This window comes from Strix aluco, chromosome 8 (genome assembly GCF_031877795.1).
Source record: "Strix aluco isolate bStrAlu1 chromosome 8, bStrAlu1.hap1, whole genome shotgun sequence".
Lineage (NCBI taxonomy): Eukaryota > Metazoa > Chordata > Aves > Strigiformes > Strigidae > Strix > Strix aluco.
The window spans coordinates 25474014-25498466 of NC_133938.1; the positions used below are offsets into that span (position 1 = coordinate 25474014).

At 41.1% G+C, this 24453-nt stretch overlaps 1 protein-coding gene across 4 annotated transcripts in view; it reads right to left on the minus strand.

The window, feature by feature from the left end:
- NEK7 (NIMA related kinase 7) overlaps positions 1 to 19041 on the minus strand; it is a 78906-nt gene extending 59865 nt beyond the window's left edge. For 2 of the 4 annotated variants that reach the window (XM_074832740.1, XM_074832737.1), the window contains exons 1-2: positions 17371 to 17526; positions 3157 to 3241 (exon numbers count right to left, since the gene is read on the minus strand). In XM_074832740.1, the coding sequence (XP_074688841.1) occupies positions 3157 to 3213 (57 nt within the window). In that variant the 5' untranslated portion in view covers positions 3214 to 3241; positions 17371 to 17526. Of the gene's footprint in view, positions 1 to 3156; positions 3242 to 17370; positions 17527 to 17777 lie in introns of those variants that run through there. The other 2 variants (XM_074832738.1, XM_074832739.1) reach the window with 2 other exon arrangements.
- Positions 19042 to 24453: the final 5412 nt, after the last annotated feature.

The window sequence follows — 24453 nt, forward strand, 5'->3', positions numbered from 1 at the left end:
GACTACTAATCCATATTTTCCTACCTTCTTCCATAATCCTTTTTACAATATGCAAGAGGTTTGGGAGTATTTCAGTATTTGCACTTTTCAAAATGTCCTTGTGATGTAATGAAGTACAGTGTTTTAAGTTTGTAGGTAACAGACTACGAAAGAGCTGTCAGGCACTTAATTCCAAACAGAAAATGAGCTTCTAGTGGCACGAAGTCTAGTTGGAGGCCAGTAACTAGCAGTGTAGCTCAGGTGTCAATACTGGGTCCAATCCTGCTCAACATCTTTATTAATGATCTGGATGACAGGGCAAAGCCCACCCTCAACAAGTTTTCTGATGACGAAAAACTGGGATGAATGGCTGATGCGCCAGAGGGTTGTGCTGCCATCCAGAGGGACCTCAACAGGCTGGAGAAACAGGCTGACAGGAAACTCAAGCAGTTCAACATGGGGAAGTGCAAAGCCCAGCACCAGGGCAGCAATAACCCCATACACCTGTACACGCTGGGCGCTGACCTGCTAGAAAACAGCTTTACAGGCCAGACCCTGGGGGTCCTGGTGGATACCAAAGTTGAACACGGGCCAGCAATGTGCCCTTGTGGCAAAGGCAGCAAACGGTGTCCAGGGCTGCATTAGGAGGAGAGCTGCCAGGAGGAGGAGGGAGGTGATCCTTCCCCACTACTCAGCACTGGTGGGATGGCACATGGAGTGCTGTGTCCAGTTCTGGGCCACCCACACATAGACATACTGGAGAGAGTCCAGAAGAAGCTCACTAATGATCAGACCACTGGAGCATCTCTCATATGAGGAAAGGCTGAGACCACTGGGAACATTCAGCCTAGAGAAGAGAAGATTCAGGGGGGATTTCATCAACATGTACAAATACCTGAAAGGAGGGTGTTAGAAGACAGAGCCAGGCTCCCTTCAGTGGTGCCCAGTGACAGGACAAGAGGCAATGGGCAGACTGAAACACAAGGAGATTTCGTCTGAACATCAGGAAACACCTTTTCACTGCGAGGGCACAGGTTGCCCAGGGAGGTTGTGGAATCTCCCTCCTTGGAGATATTCAAAAGCAGTCTGGACATGGTCCTGGGAAACCTGCTCAAGCAGGAGGGCTGACGACCTCCAGAGTTTCCTTACAACCCCAGCCATTGCATGATTTTGTGAAATGGTGTTTTCAAACTAATTAGAACTAAGCCATCATAATTTTTAGCTAAATATTCTCATGCTCTTCATCAATAACTTTCAATGATTAGGGTAATTTTCCATGAATATGAGTATATATTTATACAATATAATGACCAAGAGAATTAGAAGAGATTCACAGCTTTATCGAAACCTGACAAACAATTCTTCATAAATCATTACCTCACCTCTTGCTCAAAACTTGCTGTATTTTCAATTCTAGTTCTTGCTTCTCCTAAATGTATCAGTAATTAGTATAGTAACCTCTTTTCATTACTAGTTTTCACCATAAGCATGCTCCATTAGCAGAGAAATCCATAAGAATTAAAGTGTGTATCTGGCTCAAAGGAAAAACAATTTGGATTAACAAGACGCAAGTGTCACTGAATGACTATTTTAGTATTACTCTGGCAATATGACTATCAGAGCATGTGTGGTTCCCTTGAAATGCAAAACACTCAATATTCTGATGCAGGTCCAGCTCAGATCCACAAATCCAAAACCTTTCATCTCAAGAAAGATCAAATCACAAAAAGTCATGCTTACTGCAGTTTACACAGTAATTGATTTTAAAAAAATAATATTGAGACACAGATTATGAAGATCACTGACAGTTAATCAAAGCTGTGAATAAACATTAATTTCTTCTTTTGTAGAAAGCGTCTAGTTGACTACAGCAGTACTGCTTTCAGGGCTGTCCTTAGTTTACCACAGAGGAAACTGGATACCTGTAGGTGAGCCATATTACTTGAAACAGTAAAACTAGAAACATATTTTACTAGTATGAATTCATAAACTGAATCTGTAGATTAGAGTAATATTCTTAAAACTGAACCTGTCCTCAAAGAGCTGACTCTGTGAATCAGAAACAGGTATTCAAATACTCAGAAGATAGATGAGGAAATGTGAAACCTGTTTGTAGTCAGCAAACAGAAAACATAGGAAGCTGTGTTCTATTTTCTCTTTAGTCCAGAAAGAAAAGAACTGAAATAATAATCAGGACCTTTTGTAATATTCATAATAGAGATTCTAAGTATTGTCTTATTTTTGTTTTGAAATTACAAATGTATTTTCTCAAAGTATCTGTATGCGTAGCTATATATTCATCTTAAATTTCTAACTGTTCTGCATTGGTATAAATGCTATTAAATCCAGATTTTTTGTTATCACAATGCTATAAAAAACACTGGAGCTAAAGAATGCTGGTTATTGTAAATTTACAAGCTAGAATTCACCTTGTTTTTATAAAAAAAAAAAAGGCACAAATTGCTTTACCACCCATGCTATTAACAAGAAAATTTTAAAGCTTTGTAAAGAACTTTGCAGTTTTTACTTTGGAATGGTCACCACAGTAAATATTTTTTGGGTATTCCTCTACAGGCTCTTGCACTCCCTTCAAAGAATTACCGCCTAAAAAATGTCATAAAGCAATATCCCAATATTATCTCTTATCAGATAATCTCTATCCTTTGTTTCACACCATCAACACATATCCAAAGACTAAGTTTCTTGTATATCTTCTAACAGAACTACAGCTACTGGGAATTCCTCTTGTGTGATTTCATTGAGTAATGGCACTAATTCATATAGTATCAGGAGGTGTAAGAAGATGAGGTATCAGGAGGTATAAGACAAAGTTGAAGGTAACAGTCCAAAATAAATATGTAATTTCTGATACAATTTTGAAACAGTGTTTAACAGCTCATCATTTCTCAGGAAAACAACTGCTTTAATCTTTGCTTCCTACTCCCACTCCAATTCCAAACCCTCAACGATAGTGAAGCAGTAGGAGGAAAAAATGAAAAGTAATTATTTCCTATGAAATATAGGATTGATATTCAATTAATTTCAAGATAACCAGGATACACTATCTGCTCACAGCTTCTTTGTCCCCACAAGAAATAATGTTTTCTAATTTCTCTCTTCTTCTGTTTAAGAAATGATAGCACCCACTCTTGAGTAACTGTTTAAAAAAAAAAGCACCTGTGGCTGAAATGGTGGAGCAGTAGGTCCCTGCATGCCTTGTGACTGTTCATCCATTCTATCACGTAAAAGCGTCCCTTATGTCCTGAAAAACAGAAATACAGTCATTACATTGTAATTCAATCTGTAGTTATGATAAATGAAGAACATTAGCAGAAGAACTGAATAATTCATTTTCTCATTCACATGCTTCCGTTTACAAACATTTAACTATTCCAGCCCTGTACTGTTTTGGGAAGGAAGTTTTCTTATGTTTAGCTGTTCTATAAAATGAAATAAATCACTATACACATCTGAACTTATTATTAAAAGATATACATTAAACTACTTGAGGCAGACAAATGGCTCTGTCTGATAAAATCTGCATCACCCCATTATTCTTCAGAGGCACCAACCACTTGTTTAACTACATAGATGTCTGCTGGCCAGTACCTTAGACCTATGGGCAGCATGAGAAATAGCAGATCAGCAGAAGAGTTGTAACTACTGCACCCATACTGTTTATTATTATGTTGCATTAATTTATATGTAGATTTCAGGGAGTATGCAAGAGAGTAGTTCCATCTAAACAGAAAAAAAAGTGAAAGACGTACACTCATTACATTCTGATGAGCTAGCCGAGTTGGCTTTGAGATACCATATTAGGAGCACAGCCTCTATTCCCAGCTATGAACCTCTCATATCCCATCAATAAGATGGGAGGAAAGATGCCTGCCAAGTTCCCAAGACAGAGACACATGGCTTTGACCAATAATAAGGGTTGCAAAATGTGCCAAATCATTAGGAGACACAAAAATGCAAATGGTCACAAGGCTTTTTTCTCAGATAAGCAAACCCTTTCTTAGGCTACAGGACATTTTGTTGAGGGGGAGCAGGTGCAGCACTCAGCTTTACTGGTGCTTATGAGGGCCATCTCTGATCAGATGAAGACAACAAAGTTCACTGGCAGCTTTGAATGCTAAAAATGAAATAAACTTTTATTCAAATAAGAGGCAAGCCCTAAACAGCTTTTTCATCACACAAAGTGTCTCTGTCGATTACCTGGTCAAACCTGCCAAGAGTTTCACAGTAACAAGAGTCATGTGTCTGACTGGAAAACTATTATTTCTTTTCAATTTTTTATTTATTTATTCTCTTATTTCCTGCTCCAAATCCTGAAAGTTCTAGAGAAGGTATGACATAAAAGACTTTTCTGATACCTCTTAATCTTTAACGTTAGGAAATTACCTGTGATAAATTTATTCTGATAAATCTATATACTTCAAATACTGCAAACATGTCCTGCACACGGAGCTACTTATGTTTCACAAACCTTTCTTTAGAATGAGTATGTAAAGATCTCTCAAGTAGCATTTAAGTTCAGCATGAAAGCATATAATCTACCATCTCTGTTAAAACACAAAGTCCTCCCAGTAATTTCTTTAGAGTATTGAAAAGGTTAGAAATAACTCTCAACAGAAAGCAGCAAACCTTAGAAATGTTTTTCAAAGCCCACTGCAAAATATTTAAGAAACTAACAAAGAGCTTGTGTTCACAGTACTGTTGTCATTCTTACAGCATCACTGTGATAACATTACTAATAGATAAAATAAGCACAAAGCAGCTTTGCAAAGTTTGTCAATATGCTGCCCTAGTGTACTAAACTGTGGATTAGACACACTAAACAAATAATTAGCAATCTGCTTTCACTCCCCCACTTAAAGCAGTCACCCCATGCCATTCCAGTACCATTAGCTACTCGTAACACCAAACCACAGCCATGCTCCAGAGCGACTAAGTGTCCCCAAAGCTTTGCCTTCCTGTTCTTAGTATTCATGTATAAAGCATAGCTTGGGACCTTCTGTTGTTTTGTCCGAGTATTAGCTGTAATTAATCCAAAGATAGAAGAGATATAAAAAGCAATTTCAGGCAGGTCAAGAGGAAGGAAAAAAAAAAGAAAAATCAATTATCAAACTGAGGTGAGAGGCAGAGAAGAGGAGGTAGGAATTGCAAAGATTTCTAAGACTGCCAGAATGAGCATGGTGAGAAAGGAAGAAACAGCTGGCAGATACATACTGCACACCACTGGCTAGGCAGTCTTTTAGCCAGCCCTGGGACACCAATACTGACACTTCTTTCAAGTTCTGTAACATCTCCCATACAACCTCCCCACCCAGGCAAGAAAACATAACACAACAGCACTGAAAATTAAACTGTTGTCACAAACTGCACCTAAATTCTCCAGTTACACTCACAGGGGTTTACCCAGTTGCAAGAAGTTCTGGAGGAGGAATGCATGGCAATCTTAAGGAATCTTCTGCTAATTTCGTGCTGTAGAGATCTTTCTACCACTGCCAAGAAGCCAAGAATTCTTTTCTTAAGTGCTATTTTGAAGACCCATTATAAGGTCTTCTAGAAGATTATAAGAATTTTAATCTTTTCAATAGCATTGATATTTCTACTGAAAGTTTTGCAGTGTGTTTTACTAGTACGCTTACATATTGAAGACTGTTGACCATGTAATGCACTGATAGATAATTCCTATGAGACACAAGCACTCATTTCAAATTCCCCAGAGAAAAGAAGTAAATACAAAACCCTTTATCCTCTCTCACAGACATTTATCCAAGATTAATGAAATCTAAGCCAAATGTTTAGATTATGTATGTTGATTCAGAAACTATACAGCCCATTCATCTTGTCTGAATGGTCATAGCCACTCACCAGAAGCGTTTGGGAATTTGTGTGGGGTGGGTTTTTTTTTTTTTTTAATTTGCGGGAAGAGTAGAAAAGAGAGGAGTCATACCATTACCACTGCCAGTGGCTCTGCCCTCTGTGGCTTGTTTTTATAATAAAAGCAAGCAAACTAAAGAGGTAACAAATGTTCTACCATATGAAGCATGGAAGATTTATTAACTCATGGATTTGTTATTGCTTTTGCAGAGGGAAGGCAAAGATCAGTATTTTCTGTCCATATTTGGAAGTTTTTATTTTTTTTAACTTTTTTTTTGTCTTTGAGGACTGCATGATAAATTCACATTTTAGAGTAATTTGGCATTTTGATCATACAAAATGCCAAGGATGCAAAAAAATGCCAAGGATGCAAAATGAATCTTTTGTACTGTTTGTCAACATAAGCAAGAATTAGATTTTGCTGCTTGAAGACTCTTCTCAGAGTGATGCATGCCTTTCACCTTGATAATAGACTCCAGAGGTCAAAACACAGTGGTGTAATATTTATCATCTTTAAATTTAAATTGAAGCAATAATTATTACTCTTCCAAAGACAGTTTTTCAAGTTCTAATTTATGGTGAAAAGACACTAAAAATACTGCCAAAGAGTCATCGCTTGTTTAAAATTGGGAAGTGAATACAAAACACATCTAAGTGTGACATGTCTATCACCTCTTTAAACAAGTAATATGATGACCTTCTTCCGCAAATACATCACCATGATACACACTGGTTCATGGAAAACAGACAACAGATGAAGTGAGAGGCGAGCCAACTATACCACGACCACGCAAAACTTCCGAAGTGCCAAGCATAACTCATGTTTTTAAATGCTCTCACACTGATCATGTTGGAGGAAAGGACTCCTTGCCTTCAACACATCACTTGCAAAGATAGGAACAATAAATGATCCTGAGAGTCCTTCATCTTCAAAATAATAAAAGTCATTTGGATTCAGACCAACCTGTGCACAATAATGATCACAGGAACACAAGCATATACACCAGATCTTATACTCCAGTTACAGTTGCTAACACTTTGCAGGTATGAGAAAACTTTTGGTCAACTACTACTACTCTAAATCTTTGTCTTTCTTCAGTTGATCAAAACTGTAGGTGGCACCTACGACCTAAAGAATGCAGGATGAACTACCTGGGGATATAAATAACACAACCAATTTTACATTTGAAATTGCAATTGCATAGCAACTCCTCTAATTGACAGTACTTACTCCACGCACCAAGTCCACAAGACAGCAAAAGGAAGCCAAGTCCTCACCAATAAGTCAGGCTATCAAACTGCAACTGCCTGAATGGGAAATAAAACCTTTTCCTTCTTTCGTACACAGGCCTCGCTGTCCTTACTCGCTTCCTTAGTGGTCACCTGCCAAAGCTTTTGGATGCCTGCCCAGGCATCTAAAGACATGCAAAGATACAAAGTAGCCCAAAATGCAAGGGCAGGTTCCTACACCCCAAGAGAAGCTCACATCCCATAGCCAGCACTCGGGTTTCCAGGCAGTTTCCACCAGCCTGCTAGAGGAGCGGTGGGACTACCCACAACTGTTAGTGAAATCAGAGCAGAGGATCTGAACAGGAACCAGAGCTCATCACCGACATTTCACTGGACTATATTATTTTAATATAACATTTTTAAAAGGAAAAAAAGATACCTGGGAAAAACTTTAAATCCTTGCAACTTTTAAGTCTTGCAACTAAGTCTTTTATAAACATGATCAAATTATTTCAGGAGAAAAATCTTAAATGCACTGCCTAATCACATGAAACATGCTTTTTAAACACCAGTTTCATAACTCAAAGTCCGTAAACCATTCACATTGAAATACATTTCACAGTATTCAGTCAATAATGTTAGTAACAGATGGTAGTTCTACAACAACTAAAAAATACAAGGCTTTCCTGTAGAAAACATCATTAATAGTCTCAATGACACATGGTTTCCCTTAGCCACATGCTATATACTTGTTTGTTAATTTTGGATCTCAAGTGGGGACATTCAATAATCAATGTCAGAGAAGAAACAACTATACTTCCAAAAAGAAAAAGTATATATTTAGAAGAATATTCAGAGTGTTACAGTTCTGCTGAGAATCTGAAAATCTCAGTCTTTTTTCTGCAGAATATAGATGTAACTACTCCACATAATTGCTAACACAGAGAAACATGAAGTTACATCCTTCACAACCTGCTGAGCAGGCACATGGTCGCTTTAGTTGCTGTTCACAAAGGACAGAACATACTATGTTTACTTCTGGATTACACGGTCAATTAAGGCAGGTACTTTTAGTTTTTACTGTAACCATTATTTTAACTACATTAGAGCCAAGGCCCTCCAGAAAAAACTATCCATTTAGGACCCTACATAATCCTTACTTTTTGGTGTCAAGTTAGATTCTTCAGTATCCAACACTGATTTAAAATGAGAAATTTTAGATCCCTACATTTTTCAACTATCTTTACGAACTAAATTCAAAGACAAGGATCATCCTCAGCTGAGAAGAAAAACTCAACATATATTAGTTTCCATACAAGCATACCAACTAAAGAAATAATCCCATTTGCTTATATCACATGTGGACTCTCAGCTACCTAAAAGCACAATTTAAACCTAGGTAGAACATTCAAATAGTCACCCTGGTTGAAACTGAAAAAAACCCTATGCTCTGGAAACAAGGGTTTAGATTTCGGAACGCCTTACTGAATATCCAAAACCCAATTACCCAATCCACCAGAGGGGTGTTAAACCCAGCAGTTTATGTCAGGGAGCCCAAGTGTGCCGGTCCGATTCCAGGTGCGATTCCAGCTCAGCTCTCCGTCACCTGGAGAGCCACCCTGATGTAACCTCAACTCTCAGCTCCTAGATCAAAGCCACATACATCCTGGGAGGAGACAAACTTTAGACCCAGCAACAACAGCCTGGCCCTTAAGCTTGATGCCAGCAGGTTAAGAAACAGCCATCCTACTGGTTTATAAAACATCCTGCCTTAACAGTCATTCTTTACCTCTTTAAGGCAAAAGGTGGGCTGCTTGGAGAAAAATGGCTTGCTGGTCAAACCTGGCCCACACTTTGTCAGGTCATCAACACTGATCAGCCCTCTTCAGCACCCTCTCAGTGCTGGCATCCAGGGTGAAGGTTGCAGTTGACAAGTTTTCAAAGTGATTTTAAAAAGAAGGGCTCAGGACACACATGAGGAAGATCCTGGATGAAGCACTAGAATGTCAGCAGCTGTAAATCAAGCATCCCAACTTTATAATTCACGTTACATTAAATGGCAGCACAGCTATGAGTTTTCCAAAGAAATGGAAAGTCAGAAGTCATGTCCAATAAAGCAAACCAACTTGGAATCTAAATGTATCTTAATTAACATTAAAACGTAATTTTTTCCTGGTGCTCTGTATAAACCATTGAACAGGAGAAACACATATGTTTTGATGTCGTAACAGAAACATTTTACTTGCAAAGTGAAAGTCACTTCAGTTTCACAGATAGTATTTTTAGTGCATTCCTAAAGACCAGGAGATACTTCGAAACAACAGTCCACATACAGTACCCCAAAAGCAGCTCCCAGAACACTCATGTGTCCAAAGACTTTATACGCTTCTTGTATCTGAATATCTCCAAAAAGCACAAGAAAATCAACACCCCCAGCAGTTAACTTAAAACTCACTTCAAAATGGTTTTGTTGAGGTTTCCCCCCCACATCAGAATGAAACTGGAAAGATAAACTACAACTCAGTTGAGTTTCAAGCACTAAAATACATTTCAAGAAGTTATTCATCCACCTTTATACCACCTGCATTCCAAACTCAGTATTTAATATGGGTATATTTAAACATGAGTGGCAAGAGATTCCAACTGGAAAAAACAGATTTCCAAATAATAGGAATGACAACACAGGACATTCATAGTGTCCTTTCAGTAAATTATTCCTAACACAGACCATTAAAATGAAATCTGGTTAAATACACCTACATTACTATGCCATCCATTCATAACATTACACACCCAGCTTAAAGACAGCATTAGAAATGATGAAATAATGCTGAAACAGTTTAAATATTTAAAAATAATAGCCAACCAATGACTTTCCATTAACCATCATGATCTGTGACTGGTCATGCTCCTGCCCAGCCCACACTGTCTATTCCTCAGAAATACTAAACTTATTATCAGCTTGCTCTTAATCACAAAAGATAAGAAACATACAACCCACAATGTAATGCTGTCAATAAAATATTACAGTGAATTATTTAATTTATAGTGTATTGCAATGTTGCTGACTATTTAAACTACTCATTCAATGAACAAATATTTGATATATACAAAATAATTACACTAGTTTATTTTTCTTATTCCTTGAATAGCTAAATTACACGTATGCATTAATAAAGCAAAATGCATTTAAGCTGACACTCACTTGAACTCTGCCAAGACAATCAAGGCCTTATCGGCAAGGGATAAAGTAAACTCAAGACTGTATGACCAAGTTAATCATTAGCCCAGTAAAGTATGTAATTTATTCCAATTAGTATACATACATATACACACAGTATATATATGCATAATAGTCTACAAATATACACACACATATGCATGTGTATATTAATAGATTATGCATGTATACCTACGTGTATGTAGACACAGAATATTTACTATTAGCTGACAGTAGTAAAAATGAAATATTTGCTTCACATTGTCAAAAAAAGTCTTCTAAAACGTGAAAAATACATACTCATTCGTAAAATTCTTTGCAGAAGCACCCATATCAGAGAAAAGTTATATTTGCAACTTTTAAAGCACTGAAAGTGATTTAATAGAGATGCATATACAGAAGTAGGATTAGTCTTAATTTTAGAAACAGCTTCTAAGAGCCTTTAACTTTTTAATCAGTACTCCCCGGGGGATGGCAAGACATTCCTCCCCTCTGTAGGAACAGCCTTGAATGTGGACAACACAAATTCTCAGCACTTGTTAATCTACAAGTAGCTATCATCTAGCTATATTGGAAGTAACTAATACTGAATTTTTCAACAAACTTACGTTCAAATTTCCTACTCATGGGCAGTACAGTCAAAAAACCACACAGATAGTTAAGATGGGTTAACAGCTGATTTTAGGAAGAGCAGAAGTAACCATACACAAATCAAATCTACTTAAAAAAAGGGAATACACTAAAAGTTCATATGCAATTTTCTCATCCATTCGTCCCAATTTATCAGGTATATTTTCATTCCAACCCTGAGAACACATATGCCAGTCACTGTCATTCCCCAACTACTAAGAGTTCACTCTGTCAGTGCTGTCTGCCTAGAAGATGAAAGTCCAAGCTCTCCTGCTTCATAAGCCTGCTCCCCTTCCTCTTCATTCATTTGCACAACTTAAGAAGTTAGATTTTGTTTACTTCTCCCTCTCCATTTCAATTATGTCACTCAAGTAGATTGTTTTTCTTGCAAGGTGCTCCCAAAGGGTTGTACATGCACTGACTTGCCCTTTTTTGAACCAGTTGATTGTTATTTCGAATGAACTGAAGAAGAAACAGGAACTGAAACTGCTTGGGCAGGCGGCTTCTACATTTTCATTTAACTGCTATTCATCTGGAAAGAAATTTGATAATCCATTTCTTCATACTGAATAGCCAGTTATAAAGGGCATAGGTGGATCATGATCATGTCACAGCGGAAAGTTTTGCAGGGAACGAAGTATCTAACCACAATACTATCAGGAAAGCAAATCCTCAGCCCACATCACATTCTATTATGCTACTGCCTCTGTAAGGATGTGGTTCTGAGACAGCTTGAAGTGATTATGTGATGCTGCTGCTTCCCCTGCCTTCAGGCATGCCTTCCACACCCTCTTTCTTCCAGTGGGCTTCCTGTGGCTACCACCCAGACTCCTGGTAAGGTAACTGAAACTAGTTGAAAACTAAGCTTGACAAAAAGTCACTTTTTTCCAAGTTCAGTTCCCTGAACCATTGCACCACAGAGACAAGGACAGAATTGTGATGACAAAAGACAAAGAGGAAGATATAGCTGGGGTAGAGCAGCCCTAACTTAGATCAGTTAAATCTATTGTCAAATTACATATCTAACATGAAATTATACAAGCCAATCTAATAGTTCAATGACACCAAAGGTCTTGCTTTCTCTCCCTTTCTCTGACACATCATCCTGTGTAGCCATCTTGAACTCTCTGGACCTTTTGCTGAGCTGATTTAATTCCCTCATGCAGCTGGGTTTATGTTCTGCAAGCAGTGAGCAGGATCAATGCATATGGGAGTCCGTTGAGTGCCAGAGAAAAAGTAGGGGAAGTTCAGAGATGGGAGACTAGGAAGGGGACTGTGGAAGAAACAGAACATTAGCTCATCACGTTTCATTTTACTTCATCCTTAGGTAGGGATGCGAAGAAGTACTTAAACTCAAAATAGCTATGACAGGAAGGCAAGAGGCGGCATAGGGAGAAGGCAACTTATTCAATGCCAAGCCAAGAGTTTTGTCGACAAAATACTATATGGGAAAGTAGAAATAGAAAACAAAATAAATGGAAGGAGAATAAACCAGAGTAACAAGTCAAATTAGAAAAAAAAAAAGGCAAATATTTTCAGAGGGAAGAAGCTAAGACATGATTGGGAAACCCTTACAACCCCAAAACCTTGTAATTCCAGTATACAGAGAGGGAGAAGAGGAGACTTTCCCTAATGAAGGGATGGTTTTAAAATGCATCTGTAAAAATAAACTATTCATAAAGAGATGCTGAAGAGATTTACTAAAAGTGTTAACAGCTGAGCTTCACACAGGAGTTAAGAGAGATACAGGACAAATTAAAAGGCTGGAAGCATTGTCAGATAAACCCATTATTGCTAAGCACAGGGGGGAAAAACACCCAGTTTGGAAGGCTGGCTGCATACAACTGTGCCACAACCATGGCTGACAACATCTACATTGCTACAGGTGTAGTGGAACACATTTAACAATAAATTCCACACAATCCTTAAAGAAATGTCTAAATATCTTAGAAACCAATGCAAGACAACAGCTTGTGATATCATACTGCAGGGGTTAGATGCACATTCGCAAACTGAAAAAAAATGTATCTGTAGTATATAGTTTAAAATCTGTGCTACCCCAAAGATGATGAAATGAATGAAGCACCACACAGACTCAGAAAAGAGACACCAGCCATATTTAACAGGCTTGCTATGATCCTCTGACTAGCATTACCTTTGAATCCTGAAACGATGCATGACAGTAGCAAGTAATCCAGGATCCCTGGGTCCAGAAGCAAAGCAGCTAGCAGCCAGCACACTCACTTCAGAAGCAGGCCAACAGTCAAGTTCCCAGCTGTTCCTATGTTTTACATTAAAACACTGCTGGCTAAAACACCCATGATCCATTCCTGGTTTTGGAGTATCCTCAATGACTAGCTGTTCATTAAGTGCTCTGTTTGCAGGCTGCTCACTGCTCTTCTGAAGTCCTACTTATTCCCATGAACTTCACAAGCAGCCCACGTACCTAACACACAGCTCTGAATCTGTCAGGGCAAGTACTGGAAGTTCACTGCTGCAAAGACAACTCCTTTTTTGGATCTGCTCTCAGATGAGCACGAAAAGGGTACAGAAGAAGGGCCTCTACAGGACAGAATGCTATGCATTTTCCCACCACAAGTTTTTACTTATTTTAGAATTAACTTTAACTTTAAGTTCACCTGTGATATTTTTGCCTTACAGCTTTCAAGGAATCGGTAATTTCGTAAAGTTTATACACTGACAACAGAAGATTAAAATGAACTGAAAAAGACTGGTTCATCAACACCTCGCAGCACCTAACTCAAACCTCTCCCAAAGATTTCAGCAACGATCTGATCTACAAGCTTTACATGTACTTCTATGACATTGTGAAGTAATTAATCTGGTCCAACACAGATCTAGCTATGAAATAAGACAGCAATATTTTTCTTATAAACTATACCAAGCAAACTAAAGCAAAGAAGCTTGAATGTAAACTCCCAAATGCCAGATGATGCAAATAGTCTATTTACTTTGTCACCTATAATGAACAGCAAGAACTCACCAATATCACAAGATTAACTAGGCGCAGTCAGGTTTTAACATGATTGTTCATAGTATTTTCTTACAAATTCCTCTTTTTAATGCCTTATTTAAAATTTTGTAACAACTTCCCTTATCTAAGCATGTGTTCTGTTCATCCAACAGGGAATAATGAAATATACTGCCTATTTTCTAGCTACAGAAATCACAACTGAATTGAAGTTACGTTTCACATGCCAGAGACAAACACATAGGATTATCTTCACCAGAGAAGCAACTCATCTTAATAGCATTGCTTCTCTTCAGCTTTTTCACCTAACATGACAGGAAGAATCCTTATAGTATTTACTACAAAGGAAAGAGGTAGTGATATTGTACTTCACTCCAGGGCTGAGTTCCTTCCCATGTGGCCAGGGAGGGTCAAATAGTGATAAATACAGCAAATCAGTGCTCTAAAGGCTGCCCTTATCACCACTTTGGTATTTTGGTCAGTTATTTTCATCTCTGTTGCAAAGCACATGGAACGTAGCTAAACTGAACAAATTTTCTGGAAATTAGTCAGTTACTCCTATGACTATCCTTAGTATTAACCTGCACAAGACAATCCCCTCCCCATCATTCCCAAGCACTACTCCTCAGGCATCTGAAAGGATTTTTGGATAAGCCCCAAATAATCAAAAAAATTCCCAAGGAGGTAGAGAAGAAGTTATTGCAGTTTGACTTTTCCCAGGAGACCTTCCAAGGTAACATGAACTCATCCATTCAGCACAGATGTTTGGAAAAATGTCAAATTTCAGAAGGCAACAAGGCATTGATGGTGATACAACTGAACTTAGAGCTCGTGTAAATGCAGGATATTGTGCTCAGTTTATTAAACATGGGGGGTTTTCGCATGCATGAACAAACTGCCTCAACAAATTGTCTCTGGAGAAATATAGTGGACTGGCTATGTTTCATGCAACTGAGCTCAACTCTGTTGCACAAAAAGAAAGGTATGGGTGGGCTATATGGCTCTATCCTACAATTCAGAAGATACCACAGGTCACAGTAAAATGAGCAACTGACTTGTACCCCATTTTCCATTTGAGTTTCTCATACAGTCACAGGCCTTCAGATGAACTCTGAAATGTTTCCAAAGAAGAAAAAAAATCTAACAAGTTCTATGGTGGGGACGAGATTCTACTTGTCTAATTATTGTAGACCCTGGAAAACACTGTGATAAGTCAATCAAAAAAATATTTTTAGCTGGCTAGAATTCCTTGATTTGTTCTCAAATTATTTTTTTACTCCAATGACTAATTGGTATGTTGAAAACAAGGTATCTATGATAAAGGCAGTATCTCTACCCTTACACTGAAAATCTCTAAATGTGCTTTGAGAGGTCATATAGCCAAATATTAAATATTTATAAATGTAATGTCATCAAATTTTGAAATTAAAGAACAAGGGTTCTTAACATATTCTTCCAGTATCAAAAAGGGAAAAAAAAAAAAAAACACAAACCAACCTGGAGGGCTTTAAGTTCTCACTTTAAAGCTGTCAGATACTGCTTGTAAGTTTCCCCCCTTCCACAACAAAACAGTTTTCCTTTCTCAGCCTAAGTTTTTCATAGCCCACGAACTAATGACTGTTTTCTACTGCATTTTATCTCTCTCAAGACAGCTTGAGTCCAAAATTTCAAATACAGACATTTCTATGCAGTGGAACACTGAATTTTATTCTAGATAACACTGAAAGCAAAATATTTTTAAACTTCATTTTTCCTGATTTATCAGAGCTGCAAATATCCACTTGACATCTAATCACCTGAAGTGTCTACCTTACAGATTAACATATCATTCACTGTAATTTCTGCATCTCAAGCTTGTAATACAACTTTATACAGAAATATATCCACAACATTCAGCAAAATTACTATGCATGTGTGACCTTTCCTGAGAAGTGATGCTGCCATTGCAACCTGAGAAAACAGTGCTATCACCTCAAAGGTGACAAAAGTTCACCATTCAGTTGGAGCAAGAAGTGAAGAAATTTAAGAAACAGGGCTTTTTTTCAATGTCAAGAATTAAGTATTTGTGTGATTTAATGCACACGTGCCTCATCACCTTTTAGCAGAAGTAGGTTTAACATCCTAAGTAGTTTTACCATTCAAAGAAGTGATGCTTCTGACAAACTGCAGAGCAGAAAAAAGCACATTCCACCCAAAGAAAATATTCTGAATTTCTGAACCCTAAAGCCAAGCAGGTATATTTTGCATGGCCACAAAGTGGAATTCGCGGCCAGTACCAGTATAACCGTACATCCGTAAGGTGAATAGAGGAGCAGGGCGGGGGGGAGCCCAGAGATGAAGGATGCCTCACTTCCCGCGTTTCCCCCTAGGCCTCTGCTCCTCGCAGCCTCGTACCGCTCCTGGCGCTGCCACCATCTGGGAGCCTCACCCACCGGAGAGGTGAGGCCAGGCAAGCCCGGCGGCCACGGGAGACTGGCGGGAGCAGAGCCGAGGAAACGCCGGCCCGGCACCCCTCTCCGCCCTCCTGCCCGCCCCGGCCGCGGCCACCGCGGCTGCCCTCAGCCGGGGCCGGCTGCCCGGGCGGGCGAGGGGCAGAGGCTGCAGGTTCCCGCCTGGCTCGGGGCTCCCTCGACTCGCTACCACAGGGCCGTGGCTCCCAGGGACGACGCTGGTTTTACTCAGTGCTGTGTGAAACCCTCCAGACTGGGCTGCCCCCCTTGGCTGCCCCGGGGAGCATCCGCCCGACGCCAACCTCCCAGGTGAGAGGCGGGCAGAGAAGCCCGGAGGAATCCAGCTGGAAACGACGGAAAACATGGCAGAAAGGAGCTCCGCTTGCAGCACTAACCCCCAGAGCCCAGCCAGGGGCAGAGACACGGCGGCCAGGCCGCAGGCAGCCCGAGGCGCGCTGCGGTGGCGGGGCCGGGCCGCCGCCGGGCAGGGTCCCCGGCCGCCCGCTCGCCTCTAGACGGAGGCAGCCGTGCTCCGCAGCGGGGCCAGCCGCCGGGCCCAGCGCCGCAGGAGCCCTCGGGGAGCCGCTTCCCCAACCGCCGCCACAACGCCCCGGCGCCCCCACAGCTGCCCGCCCGGCCCCTCAGGCCGCCGGCGCTTCCCTGGTGCGAGGCGCGGGCACCGCCGCGGCCCCGCCGGCGCCGGCCGCCGCCATCCCGCCCCCTCGGCGCGGCGCAGAAAGTTTCTCGCTGCTCCCTGCCCCTTGCGGCGGGCGGAGCGGCAGCCGCCGCGCCCAATGGCACCGCGAGCGAGATCCCCCGGCGACCAATGGGAGGAGGCGGGAGGCGGGACCCCCGGCGGCCGCCGGCGCCGAGCAGCGGGGGGAAGCGCCTCCAGGAGAGCGGGCGCGGCCGCCGGGACCCCCGCCGCGGCTCTGGCCCCCCCGCCGCCCGCCCCGCAGCCCTGCCGCCGATCCGCTCACCGGGAAGCCTGGCTCCACCTCCTCCTGGCGCGGGGGCCGGAACCGGCCTCCACTCCTCTCCGCCGCCTTGGGCCCGGGGCCGGGCCGGTGCTGGCCACAGGCGCCTAGCGGGGCTCCTGGCGGACGGCTCGGGCACCCGCAACGGCCCCAACCTCCTCCCCGCCCCCTGCTGCTCCTGCCGGGCCCGTAAACATCCCGGCATCCCCGAGGAGGGAGGCGGGGCGGCTCGCCGGGCCCCGCCCCGCCATCCCCCTCCCGGCCGGAGGCGAGGGGTCCGCCGGCGGCAGCGGCTGCTCGCCCTCCTCCCCCTTTCACCCCTTCACCGCCTGCCGGGCGCCGGTGCAAGTTTCTGCCCGGCTCTGGGCAGCCGCGACCCCGCCGCGCTCCGCCCCGCTCTGCCGAGCGACCTCGTCCCGCGGGGTGACCGGCGGGGCCGGGCAGGGCTCTGGCCAGGAACGCCCGCGGCCCGGCCGAGGGCTTGGCTGGCGACCAGCGAGTAAGCCCAGCGTGCGCCCAGCGGCGGGGCGCGGGGCACTCGCAGCTCGTTTGAAAGCGCCTGGCTTGGCGGTGTCTGGAGACGGGGACATTCACCGGGGGCGTGTTTCCGCTGCCCAGCGCAGCGGGGCCTTCGTTTGCTCTGGCGCGGCAGTAACACGGCGGTGGGAAAGCGCAGCGCTCTGCTGGCGCAGCCAGGGGTGTACGGGAGCGGGAGTAGGAGCTCAGGCCTCTGGAAACCAGGGACTGGTTCTTCCGCGGGTCAGTGAACAGCACGGCTCTAAGGTTTTCGCCCAGTCTGCTTCGGAAAACAGCATGTCAAACAACACACTTTTCATTTTGTATATAAATTGCGATACTCGATCTACAAGACCTTAGGTATTGACAGAGTATGTCAGCTGGAAGTGACTCAAACTCCTACTTGGAGAAGTGAAAGTGACAGGAACAAAAAGGACCAGACTCAGCGAGTCCCATCCTACCAGCTTCTACTTTTGCAACAGCACTGGAGTTAAGTAGATAAAAAAAAGTGAATTCCAGAACACTACCGTTTTTCAGATTCCTGAAAGTTTAGCCTGCTTCAGCATGACGAAAAGCAATTAACTTCACAGAACAGAGATCTTCACAACCAATATAGGGAAAAAGTATGAAAGCTGACCACAATTTCCCCGGTAAGGTTATGGATTGTTGTGATCAGCTGGCTTCTTCCTCAGATGTGGAAACCCTCTGTAAAAGAGAGATCTCTGGCATTCCAGTGAGAAAACAGTAATTTAAAACTGTCTTGAATCACATGTACTTTATTTTTTCCAAAGCAATTCTCAGGTCTTGTAAGGGTTGGGGTTGGGCTTTTTTGCTTGTAACAGGTAAAGTTATACTTTATTTAAATCTCTTGCAGAATAAATAGGAAATGGGCCAGTGTGTCTGGGAAGAGTCTATTCACCTCCCTCTGTACAAAATGATACTGTCTGCTTTTGAGGCAAACTTTTCAGCTTTGTGAAATCTGCAGTGTATTCAGTGATACAAAGTCTAACGAAGTTTGAAAGGAAGGGGGTTTTTTGTTGTCTCTCATTTCTCTGATGTTAACACATTTATTAATCATTCTGCCCACTTCCTCTTTATTAGCATTGGGTTATTTGATGTCATGAACCAAATACAGTGACAAGGTGACCACTCTGCCTGGGGTATAATCTCCTTTGAAGTGCAGTTTGTATTTCTTTAAAAGTACAGTCGAAAGAATAAATTTGATTTATTTTTTTCATGGATAAACTATCTTGCAAAAGCAGTTCATTGAACAAGAATTCCCTGGATTGTTTTCTTGTAAAAAGTGCAATACTCCAGGTTTTCCCACATACCAAAGAGTGAAACCTTGATAGATCTGCCATATAATGTTAAGTTACTCAAAAGAATTAGAATCAGCAAGTCCACTGAATGGTTTCCATCTCCAAAAGTCCCTTTAGTATCAACAAAATTTAGTTGTGTGAGACAGTCATGTATTTGCAAAACCTCTGATGGAAAAAGGAGGGATTGATATTTGGTGTGTAGCTGACCACAAAATATCAGGTCTTATTAGGTATCATTTTTTTGCAAGTACAGGCAATTACTACTATAATATCCAGCTACTGCTCTTTTCTAGATCCTCTCAGATGGAAAATGAGCAGTTCACAATCACTAGGGGAGACCTAGGTAGCGTTTGAAGCTTTCTCTGCATTCATGCATTAAAAGAGAATAACCCAGAGCTTACTTGCCTTTTTTTCCAGTAGGTTTCTCACTATCTTCCCTTGCTTAATCTGACTGTATTGGGCTTTTTTGTCTTTCATCCTTTTTTTATACTCACTGCACTTACTTTCATTCCTTTTCCTTCATTTTCTCCATGCTGTTATTTCACTGTACAGTTCCATGTTTTTACTTCTCTGTTTAGTTGCCTGAATCCAACATCTACTTTAGCCTGACAGTACCAATTGCTGCAGCATCTACTCTTTCCCATATTCCAGTCTCACCCTTCTTAGAGGATGGTTGTTTCCATTTCCTTTTTGGTGCTTGAAAATCAGAAAACCTGAAAATGAAGAGGCTCCTTCAGTTAATTAGTCCATCACCATGACCAGGCAAAAAGCCTTTAATATAAATGTAACTACAGTGCACCCACTGATTTTAAATTTGCAAAGTGACATACCAAAGAAGATTGTCTTCCACATACCACAGAAGATTGTCTTCAGACCTGTGCCGTACAAATATTTATAGAGGGATGTTTTTCTTTGCTTTTCAATGTACATTTTCAGTTAAATATATTCATCTAGTTCTCCCTGTACTGGAGCCTTTATATCAGACAGAATCAGAAAGGCAGAAGAGGCTCCAGAAGATCCAGTAGCCTTAGGGATTGTTAAGGAGCACCTTACCTCTGGCAAATGCTTCTCATGGAGGCTGGAGAGGACACTGCCTAACCAGCTAGCAAAGTATTAGAGAAAATGGACAAAGACATGCTGGAATTAGGGATCTGGGAGGGAGAACATCGCTTGTTCCTTATCAACTCCTGAAGGTGTTGCCAGCAAATGCTCTACACCTGGAATCAAACAGGCCAGAGGCAGAAGAATGAAGCCCTCACTGCTTGTCAATGGATGCTGCAATTCACTAGCCTTGCTAGTGAATATAAATATAAATCTATTTACATATCAATATTCATTTAAGAAAGCTCCATCGGTCTTTTTCTGATCTGTATAATTGAAATCTGTGAATATATATAACCTATAAATATGGCCAGGGTTCAAGGATATCAAAAATATCAAACGATGTCAAAGGATATTATTTGGAATGGCAATGTTACACTTGGATTGTCGCTGAACTAGGAAATGGTGTCTTTTGCCAGGACTAAGCTACTAGACTTAAAAGCAGACAGAGATTGTTAGGTAACAACATAAAAGTCAACTGGGAACTCAGATGTTTAGACCTACTCCCCGGATGATTCCTAATTTGCTTTCTGCTATTATCCAGGCCTCTGTACATCTAGATTCTTGAGATGTTCACTAACAGAATAAACTTAAGACTCAGGAAAAATACAGATTTAAAAACTTTAAAACTTTCAGGCAGAAGAGCTCACTAGGACAGTGGAGGATGGGAATAGATATCTTTGGGGTCACAGAGGTAGGAGCGTAACATAACAGCTCACTGGTTAAAAATTCTTTAGGTTCTTCAAATCAATAAACCACAGGAAATTAATCAAAAGAAGCAACTGCCTTGCTCTAAGTCCTTGAAGCCTGAAAATGCAGGCTTCAAGTTTCCCTCTATCCTGGTTCTTTGTTACTAACAGTAAAAAGGCTAGGATAGCTGTCTGTGACATGGTAGGGGAAATCAGAAAGGCTGTGAAGGCAGAAGTAAAGAGAGAGATCCATTATAACTACACTGGATAAATATTATGATAGGGCCTTATGCAGAACTTAAGCTTTTAGACAACATAAATCATTAAATGGAGCAATTCATCAGAGGAGCTTGGAGAACTCCTGATTTGGACCAAGCAGGGCACCAGATCTTCTTCAGAACTTCCGTATCAAAGAACCATTTCAGAATTTTGATCCTAATATATTCAAATCCAACACGCTTTCAGAAGTAAAAAGGCCAGATAAATCTACCATAACAACAGTAAATGTTAAAAAAGGGACTACATAAAATCAAGGAAGTTTGTTAAAAGTAAATTAAAAGGAATAGCCAAAGGGGAAAATGACCTGTATTAGAATTTCTGAGTAAGTGTCATCTATCAAAGCCAGTAAGAGGAGCTTCAAAAGACTAGCAGAGCTCTGCATGAGAATAAAGGATAGTATTAAAACCAAAAATGCACTGCTAAAAAAAATGTGTTCAGATGAGGAAAACAGAAAATAGCAAAACTTCTGGCAACCTAAATGTAAAACTGTAAAAGGCAGGCCAAAAGCATTTGAAGGAAAATGTTGGTAACGGTATAAAACTTTATTGTAAAACCTCTTCCAAACACATCAGAAACAGGAAGCCTGCTGTTGTAGACTGCAGGGCCCATAAATGATCATGACTTAAAAACAGAAGGATTCAACAAAGATAAGGATATAAAAATTATTTGCTTATGTATTAGATATTATGAGAGATTCCAACAGGGGATCCTTTTATACCACACAAACCTATAAGAGTTTTTGGAAAGGTATGTGGAAACGGTGAGCTTGGATGAGGTAAGATTCCTGTATTTCAAAATTCTTGACAATTCTTCACTAAAGCTTCTTAAAGAAATTAAGCTGCCTTGCAATGAGAGGAAAGGACTAGTCCTTAGCTAATAACTGATTTCAGATAGGAAAAAAGGTAGAAATAAATAATCCACTTCCACAAGAGAGGGAGCTTTCTACTAGAATCTCATAGGGATGTGTGCTGAGCCCATTGCTGTTGACATACTCTTTATAAATAATACAGATAATACAATGACCAAGTTTGCCAGTGGTATGAAATTATGCAGGATAATAATGTAGAAGAACAAAAAACTCTAGAACTGTAAAACAGGAGGGATGAAAAATAAAATTAATGGTAAGCAAACTCTTGTATAAGAGGAAAAATGTATGGGAAACTTCAGCTTAAACATAAATGGCTAAATGAGATGCAAACTTCATGAAGTTCAACAAGGCCAAGGGCAAGGTCCTGCACATGTGTTGGGGCAATTCCAAGCAAATACAGGCTGGGCGAGGAGTGGATTGAGAGCAGCCCTGCGGAGAAGGACTTGGGGGTATCAGTGTATAGAAAACTGACTATGAGCCAGCAACGTGTGCTCACAGCCCAGAAAACCAACCATATCCTGGGCTGCATCAAGAGAAGTGTGGCCAGCAGGTTGGGGGAGGGGATTCTCCCCCTCTACTCTGCTCTTGTGAGACCCCACCTGCAGTGCTGTGTCCAGTTCTGGGGCCCTCAACATCAGAAGGACATGGACCTGCTTGAGCGGGTCCAGAGGAGGCCACAAAGATGATCAGGGGGCTGGAGCACCTCCCTTATGAGGACAGGCTGAGAGAGTTGGGGTTGTTCAGCCTGGAGAAGAGAAGGCTCTGGGGAGACCTTCTAGTGGCCTCCCCGTGCTTAAAGGGGGCTACAGGAAAGGTGGGGAGGGACTCTTTATCAGGGAGTGTAGGGATAGGATGAGGGGTAATGGTTTTAAACTGAGAGAGGGTAGATTCAGATTAGGTATGAGGAAGAAGCTCTTTACTGTGAGGGTGGTGAGGCACTGAACAGGTTGCCCAGAGAAGCTGTGGCTGCCCCCTCCCTGGCAGTGTTCAAGGCCAGGTTGGACGGGGCTTTGAGCAACCTGGTCTAGTGGAAGGTGTCCCTGCCCATGGCAGGGGGGGTTAGAACTAGATGAGCTTTATGGACCCTTCCAACCCAAACCACTCTATGAATCTGTGATTCTATGAGATGACTGAAGAAAGATGGAAAATTGTGATTGTTATTGGTTTATTGGTTAATATTGATGAAGGAGTCATTATTTCTTATCTCCTATAGTGAAAGAATTAGCTGCCATAAAATGAAAGTAGCAGGTAAAATTTTTAAATGAAACAGATCAAAGCACTTTTCTATATGGTGACTACTTAAACTGTGCAGGTGAAAAGTATGAGTGGATTAAAAAATTTCACAGAAAAGACCATAAATAACCATTTAAACTATAAATAAAAAAAGTATGGGTATGACCACCAGCTTCAAATCTTTTTAATTTTGAGACAACAGATATTGAGGAATGGGATTGCTTTATACATTTTTCCAGATGTGATTTTGTTCACCTCTTACAGAGATGAACTGTGTTCTAAGGAAAATGGAGGTATTCTTTTTCATATAAATACTGAAATTTTTAAACATTAAGGAGACTGACTCTGCAATTGTATATTTAAAACAGGGATTCTAAACCTGAAGGCTGACAGCTCAGTTTCAAGTGAGAGCAGAGAATCTTAAACCCTTAGCAATACTGCTGTGTGGAAAAGTACAGCTACATAGAAAAGTGTGAGAATATTGAGCTTAAGGAACCTAAAACCATGGCAAAATTTCACAAAGAACTAATTAATACAATGTTGTCAGTGAAGGAGTAGCTAACCGTGTCTATTTTACACCAACAACAATACTTATTCAAAAAGCTGATTGTTCTAAGTTTTTAATTCAGTATTTTGAAACAGAAATATTTTAGTCCTTCTTTCATTTAGGGTCCCAAAAATGTTATTAATACAATGTACTGTTACTGATTCCTCCATAATTTTTTTGTCACATGCAGGAAAATTTTGCCATTTGTGAAAACCAGAGTATGGACACCAAAAGTGGGAGTAAACTGAAAATTATAGTCTACTTCCAGATCGAAAACTGACAAAATAAAATCTAAAAGACACTCATCCAGCCAAAGATCACTGAAATAACACAAAATAAGGCATAAGATTAGGAGATTCAAACAATGAAGGTTAAAAGATAATTTTTACCAGTAGGCACTGGTGAGCAGAGTGAGCATACCTAGGCCTGGCAGGAAGCCTAAAAGGTGCTGCTTGGATAGAAATTATTATGGTTAATAATTACAACTTCAAACTTCTGCAATTTGTGGAGCTGTACTCAGCGTTTGGCACAGGG